Below are 6,876 nucleotides of genomic sequence, written 5' to 3'. Positions count from 1 at the left end.
CTTGAACAGCTTCAGCTTTGGGTCATGACCCCTACAGCTTCTGAAGGAAGAGGGTAACTGCATGGAGCACCTGTCCTGAGACAGGAAGCCTACACTCCACATCTGCACCGGGCTGAACTGGAACACCAGCACGGAGGCCGGAGGTGCTGAGCACACTCTCCTCCCTCACTGAAGAGACAGCTGTTCATCACAAACACCTTCAAACTCACGTTCAGGTGCTTTTCATCACTTTTCTTGAACCCAGAGTTTTTAAAGCTGGGTTTACCTGCCTGTGCCCCCCTCACTCTTTCCAGCAGCCCCCAGACCATCTCGCGATTGTTTTCTTCTGGCACCAGTGGACTTTCACGTGTTTCAGACCAACACACACACACATGCGCGCGCGCGCTCAACCCCCCTCCTCTCCTCCCCTCCCTCCCGCTAGCCAGCTCGCTGCTAGCTCCGCTGCTAGCTCCTCCTGCCTCCGTGATCAGACGCACCGGCTCCATTCACATCACGGTGCTGTTGGGAAACCACCCCGCTCTCAGACCCTCTCAGACCCGCTGACGGCTCACAGAAGGGACGCCTCGTGTGTCAAATAACTGAAGATGATTAAGCTCTTTTCCCTGAAGCAGCAGAAGAAAGACGAGGAATCTGCTGGAGGAAACAGAACCGGAGCCGGGGGCAAGAAAGCCAGCGCGGCCCAGCTCCGAATACAGAAAGGTAGGCTCTGTTAGCCGAGAGTTACCCACCGGCCGACACCGAACCCACGGGACCCAGGGCTCTCAAACCCAGACCCGGTGTTGCTGTAGCTCACTCGGGCTAACGGCTGGCCGACTAACTGCGGCTGAAGCTGGTGTTAGCTACGGCTGCTAGCCCGGCTGTGCTACATGAAAACAAAACGCAGGCTAAAGGTGTTAGCACGCAGTTAGCAGCAGCTAGCAGCTAACAACACTAACCCGGAACACAGCTGCTAACAGCTAACGCCGGACAGCCGTAAACACTGACGGCTAACGGCAGCTAGCCTCTAACTGCTGTGTCAGTTCCGCGGGGTCCACTTCTACCTAACACCAGGTGAGTTAGGAACACAGGGACTCAGTGGAACACCTGAGCACAGCGCCCACCTTCCTGACCCTCTATCCTCCTCAGGTGCAGGTCGACCCGAGGGGCTGCAGGGCGACAGGTGAACGCAGATCAGAGCCCGGCTTAGACTGCAGGGTTAGAACCAGGCTGAACCTGTGTGGTGGATCACAGTAGACTCTGAGGGTCCTGCCTGTCTGTCAGACGCCTTGTGAGTCACCTGGTGTGGGTGACCAATAGGAGAACAGCCTCAGGTCCCTATTCTCAGAGGCCAGCTCACCTTATCAGGATCTGTCTGAATTATCAGCTCTATCTGTCTACTTTGCAGCATCTGACCTGGACAGGTCTGAAACCCTTCTCAACTTCTAAGTGATCTGCTGGAATGGGCTCTGTGGTTTCCATGGATCTGATTGGCTGGTTGTCGGTGGTTTCATACCTTTTGGTCTCTTATCTGGAGCATAACCCAAGCAGGAGTGACACAGGCCAAAAGGCTGGGCGGTGATGCCCCAGCAAGTGTCCAAGAAAAAGCACGTGTTCCTGACACCAACCACCTACTTCTTCTTGCCTCCACCCACCTGATGAATGACAATTTGAATCTCAGCGATTCATGGGGTTGCAGAGGTTTGGGGTCCTCAGGGGATCTGTAGGCCCGTGGGTCTGGGTTCCAACCTGTGTTTAGCAGACCTGAGTGACCACCTGGGCCCGCTCTGACCCACCACACGGGATCAAAGCAGTTCTGAAGATGGTCCAGATGTTTTGGTGCCTTAAACAACAAGAAGGTATCCAGTGGTTTCAGAGTCACCCCCTAAACCTGCGACAAGATCAGGGTTTTTTACATTTGGAAGTTGTTCTTCCACATTTTGGCAAAAACGTTTTGACACATAAAAGTTGATTAGATTTGTTTCATAATGGTCCTTTTATTTCTTTACCTCGTGGGTCTAGGCCGTTATTTCTCATTGATGCTCATCTAAGTTGATTAAGGAGGTTTGTGTTCTTCTCTGGAGGTTATTGAGATTTTGGAGATGATGACATAACATTTTTGACGTCCTAAAGAACACAATATGTGGAGATTTTTAAGAATATTTAAAGAGGTCCAGAGGTTTTAGAAGTCCTTAAATACCAAGGTGAGATTGAGAAATGCTGAAGGAGGTCTTGGAGAAGGTTCCAGTTCTAGCTGAAAGTGTTCCAGATGTTGTTCTGGATTTTTAAGTCTTTTGGGACAGTTCAGAGACCTTCGTGTCAGCACTGCTTTTTCACAGGTCCTAGCATACAGACAAGGTATTTAGAGCTCCAGATGTCTTCATGAGCCTCTGAAAGGTGAAAGAAGAAGAGATGAAGGACGTCTTTGATTCCCGAGGACGAATCAGAATCAGTAACACCTGCCTGTGTTTGTTTTTCAGACATCAATGAGTTGAACTTACCAAAGACGTGTGAGATCAACTTCCCCGATGATGACGACCTCCTCAACTTCAGACTCATCATTTCACCAGACGAGGTGCGTGTGTGCGTTTCATTCAGAGACGTGATTGCATAAAAACTTTATTCCTCTCTGACTTTGAGGACAAACACCTGTGAGAGCTGCAGGTGTGCGTCAGTAACACGAGCAGTGCTGTCTGTAAAAGCAGTGAAACACCTCCACCTGTGAGCGCAGGACCAGTTTCAGACACTGCTGCACCAGAGCCGATTGTTCCCACTCATGTGGCACACAGGTGTATGAAACCTCAGGATGTACAGAGTGAGGATGAGGGGCTGAATCGGGAGATGAAGATGATGCTGAGCTAACAAGTCTGCCTCTGTTTGTCTTTTTGTCTCTCAGGGTTTTTACAAAGGAGGAAAGTTTGTCTTCAGCTTTAAGGTGAGAAACAGCCGTCTCTCTCTCTGCTCCACCCTCGGCTCCACCCTCGGCTCTTCATGCTGAAATAATCCTGAAACAGTCTGACCCTCAGCAGCCTCCACTGGTCTAACACCAGGTCTCACCTGTGTAAAGTCCGGCCCACAGCGCCCTGAGAACATCAATAAGAGGCTCACTAATGTAGCTCCATTATTTAATTATCACTTTATTTATGAATTTGGCTTGCAGCGATGATAAAATCACTTTTTTCTTCCGTTTTCTCCACGAGGCTCTCATTTTCTCTGGTGTTATAAATCAGGTGCTGCCTTTCACGCAGTGTTTAGATGTCCTCGTGGTTGAGCTGTAAGAAGTCCTGAGGTTTCTGCAGGTGAGCCCGTAAAGGACTAGCAGGTGGATTCATCATAATCACTGACAGACTTGTGTGACGTTCCACGGTCCTACAGGTCTCCCGTGTCCACCTGGTCTTCCTGCTGGCCCGCCTGCAGACTTCTTGCGGTGGCGGCTGCAGGCCGGTAGGAACGCCAGTGGGGGTCAGGAGAGGAGGCTCGTCGCTGATGATTTACAGGAAGGCAAAGAGACGTTTTGATAAGCGCGTGGCTCATTTTAATGCATTTAAATGATAGTTTTTATATTTCAGGATCGGGGTGGACGGTCACCATTGGCGACTGGTAGCTGTGGTCAGTCGTCATGAGCCTGGATGTTCTTGTTCCAGGCTGAAGTGACTGTACAGCAAACTCTAAAAAAACAGGTTTGAATTAGTGTTGGCGTTTCCCTGCTCCACACAGGGCCAATAAATGAACACACCACCACTAACCTTTGGCCACACAGCTCAGTCTTTGTCTCTGACCATCAGACTCTTCTCCTGGAGGCATTTGGTTCATCCATGTGGGCAGGTACACGTTTTAATCCACCTTAAAGGTTTTGATTTTGGAGCAGGTGCTTCTTTCTTGGTTGGGACCCTCTCGGTCCGTGGCGATGTGAAACTGGCTTCGCTGTGGGTCATGGCAGGCTTGAGTCTCGGTGGTTCCTGAACATCCCAACCAATGTGGTGTCATCTGAAGGGGGGCAGTTTGGGCCTTCTTCCAGGCCAAAGTGGTGACACATCTGAATAACCTGACCGTGTCAAAATAAAACTCGCTTAATAAAAGATGTCTGTGTATCTGGGCCTGTGTGGATCAGAGAAAAGCAAATGCAAACTTGTTCTTTAGAGTCATTGAAGGAGTTTGCTGTACATCATTCAGCTCAGGGAAGTCCGAGGAGCTCGGGAAGAAAGCCAGCAGACGTGTTTGGTTGTTGAAGACGTTTCGTCTCATCCAGCAAGCTTCTTCAGCTCTAAAAGCAAAACACTCATCTGCATCTAAAGGTCAAAGCTCACTCTATCCAGGATGCCAGTGTTCACATTCGCCACCTACACTGGTCTGAGATCCTTCCCAGACCCCTGACGCCCACTCACAACCTGCATCAGGTGACCTCAGTGGGTCACATGATGGGGTGGGGCAAAGTCTCACAATGGTTCCAAGACATCTGCTGATAATCACCCACGCCTTGTTCACACCTTGGCTGTGATGAGTCACATGATGAATACTCTTAGGGCCACTCCCACTAAAGTCTGTGACGGAGAAGCTTCTGGGATGAAACGTCTTCACAGACCTGTTCTTCCAACTCCTTTGATGTTTGCTGTACAGTCGTTCCATCCTGACATCCACGCCTGTGATTGGCGGAGACTTCTGACCTCACCTGTAGAGGCTCCTAATCTAATCTCAGCTCAGAGGGTCCGGCGACATTTCGAGGGTCATCGCCGGGGGCTCGGTAAGAAGCAGGTGATCTGACAGTGTGTGTGTGTTTCAGGTAGGACAGGGTTACCCCCACGACCCCCCAAAGGTAAAATGTGAGACGATGGTGTATCACCCCAACATCGACCTGGAGGGCAACGTCTGCCTAAACATCCTAAGGTGTGTGCGTTCTTAAAATCAAACTTGAGGTCACACTGAGGTCAGACAGGTGAGCGTTTCCAGGTGAGGGCTTCTGCTGCTCACCTGTTCCTTCTTCTCCACAGAGAGGACTGGAAGCCCGTGCTGACAATAAACTCCATCATCTACGGCCTACAGTATCTATTTCTAGTGAGTGCGCATGTTTTCTCTTCTGCGGCTCAGTGCTGCCCTCAGCTGGTGAACGTTTTGTAACGAGACATTTAACGACCGTTGTCGCCTTTTGCTTCCCCGTCTCCCCCCGCAGGAGCCAAACCCAGAGGATCCTCTGAACAAGGAGGCGGCGGAGGTCCTGCAGACGAACCGGCGGCTCTTTGAGCAGAATGTCCATCGCTCCCTGAGGGGCGGCTACGTGGGCGCCACCTACTTTGAGAGATGTCTTAAATAACTTAGCGTCCCATCATCCTCTGAGCTCCCTCCCATCCCACCTCCCCCCTCCCACCACCTTCACTACTTTTCCTCCCCCTCCTCCCCGGTCCTGCTCGTTGGCTGAAGCAGGAGCTGCGGCGACAGGAAGCAGCACACCAGAAGACGCTTTTCTGTTTCAAAACAAAAGAAGAAGAACCTCATCCTCCCCCTCTGCCCTCCTCCCTCCCCTCCTGTTTCTCTCTGTTTAACTTCTGAGACGCAGCATTGAACCGTCGACATGCCGCCGCGGGACGCCGACACACAACACACACCTGAATGGACTCAAAAAGATGGCTGCCAGCAGACGGCCGCCGATGATGATGATGATGGACGGGGGAGGGGGAGGGCAGGGTGGTCAGTGATGGCCATGATGCTGGTGATGATGATACTCATGTGATTTTGTTTTTTTCTTTTTGTTAGTTTTCGAGTTTTTGGCGAGGGAGCCTGACATCAGACGGGCGGTTAGAATGGACCCGCCCCCTTGTTGGTTACATGCAAGTCCACTAGCAGCAAACTCCAAACCCTAGCAGCTTCAGTGTTGTATGGACACTTGTGGGCGGCGCTTGTGACCACCTGTAGGCGGAGCCTTAAAGCCATCTGCTGCACCTGCAGGTGTAATGATAATGTCAGCACAAGGGGAGGGGCTTGTAGGAGAGGGGCCTTAAGCACATGCTCCATTTTTTATTTTTTTCTTCTCCAGCAAAGGGGGAGTGGCTTGAGGGAGTGGGCGGAGTCTGTTAGCAATGCTAGGAGATGCTACATGTTTTTGATTTTTGTGTGTGCCTACACTGGAGGGAGGGGCTTGTTACTCCACGGGTGGTGTGGAGGTGGAGCTTGATTTTATGTGAGGGGCTTGTTAGTGCCATTGTGCTTAAGGTGGTCACATGACGCTCTGCAGGTGTGGCGGATGGAGAAGTTTGGAGTTCGCTGCTAGATGGAAACATGAAGACAGGGTTGGTGGGCGGAGCTGCGTGAGATGGGTGGGGCTGTTATAGGGTGGGAGGGTTATGTTTAAAGGCTTGTAGGTCTGGGGGCAGGGTTACAGGGGGAGGGGGGGTCGATTTTCATTTGGGGGGGATGTGGGTGGGGTTAAGGGGGAGGGGGTTAAAATGTTACGATTCTATTGTGTATATTGAAACCCCGGCTGTTCACACTGACTGCAGTATGATTTATGTTAAATAAAATATGAAGTTGAATGAGTAGAGCTGTGCTGACGTCACTTCCGTCCTCGATCGCCACAGATGATATCACCAGTGTGGGGGGAGGAGCTTAAAGATGGTCTGGTAAGGCTCTGCGGGGAGCTCTGCGGCGGGCTCTGCGCATCGGTGCTCGGTGGTGTAAGGATAACATGAAGCATGAAGCTCGTGGTGCATATTTTCTGTGCTGATGTTAATACCTGAGCAGACGCCTCAGCACCCTGAGACCCTGCCCTACGGTAATCAGCTGAGCTTGGAGAGACAGCGGCCCTGGCGTCCCGTTTCAGCACCACGCTCAGTTTCAGTGAGCTCGTTACGACCAGGAGCTGGAGCTGTAGTAACATGGGTGGGACAGTAGGGGGCACTGAGCTAATAA

General features: G+C 51.3%; 1 protein-coding gene across 1 annotated transcript; it reads left to right on the top strand.

The window, feature by feature from the left end:
• Window positions 1–400: 400 nt before the first annotated feature.
• ube2m (ubiquitin conjugating enzyme E2 M) lies at window positions 401–6,506 on the top strand. The gene is made up of 6 exons (XM_005948686.3): window positions 401–699; window positions 2,457–2,551; window positions 2,873–2,911; window positions 4,757–4,860; window positions 4,965–5,028; window positions 5,144–6,506. The coding sequence occupies exons 1-6, from the start codon at window positions 585–587 to the stop codon at window positions 5,282–5,284; spliced, it is 558 nt and encodes a 185-aa protein (XP_005948748.1). The 5' UTR covers window positions 401–584; the 3' UTR covers window positions 5,285–6,506.
• Window positions 6,507–6,876: the final 370 nt, after the last annotated feature.

The sequence above is a fragment of the Haplochromis burtoni genome, unplaced genomic scaffold, assembly GCF_018398535.1.
Source record: "Haplochromis burtoni strain Fernald_Lab_line unplaced genomic scaffold, NCSU_Asbu1 Contig_313, whole genome shotgun sequence".
Taxonomy (NCBI): Eukaryota; Metazoa; Chordata; class Actinopteri; order Cichliformes; family Cichlidae; genus Haplochromis; species Haplochromis burtoni.
Note: the sequence above shows the minus strand (reverse complement) of the source record. Positions and strands in the feature narration are given on the sequence as shown.

Bases quoted from the DNA above. Each gene is read 5' to 3' on its own strand.
- ube2m (XM_005948686.3), top strand. From the start codon at position 585: ATGATTAAGCTCTTTTCCCTGAAGCAGCAGAAGAAAGACGAGGAATCT. The intron at 2,912-4,756 runs GTGAGAAACAGC...TGTGTGTTTCAG, and splicing joins AGTTTGTCTTCAGCTTTAAG to GTAGGACAGGGTTACCCCCA. The intron at 5,029-5,143 runs GTGAGTGCGCAT...CTCCCCCCGCAG, and splicing joins GCCTACAGTATCTATTTCTA to GAGCCAAACCCAGAGGATCC.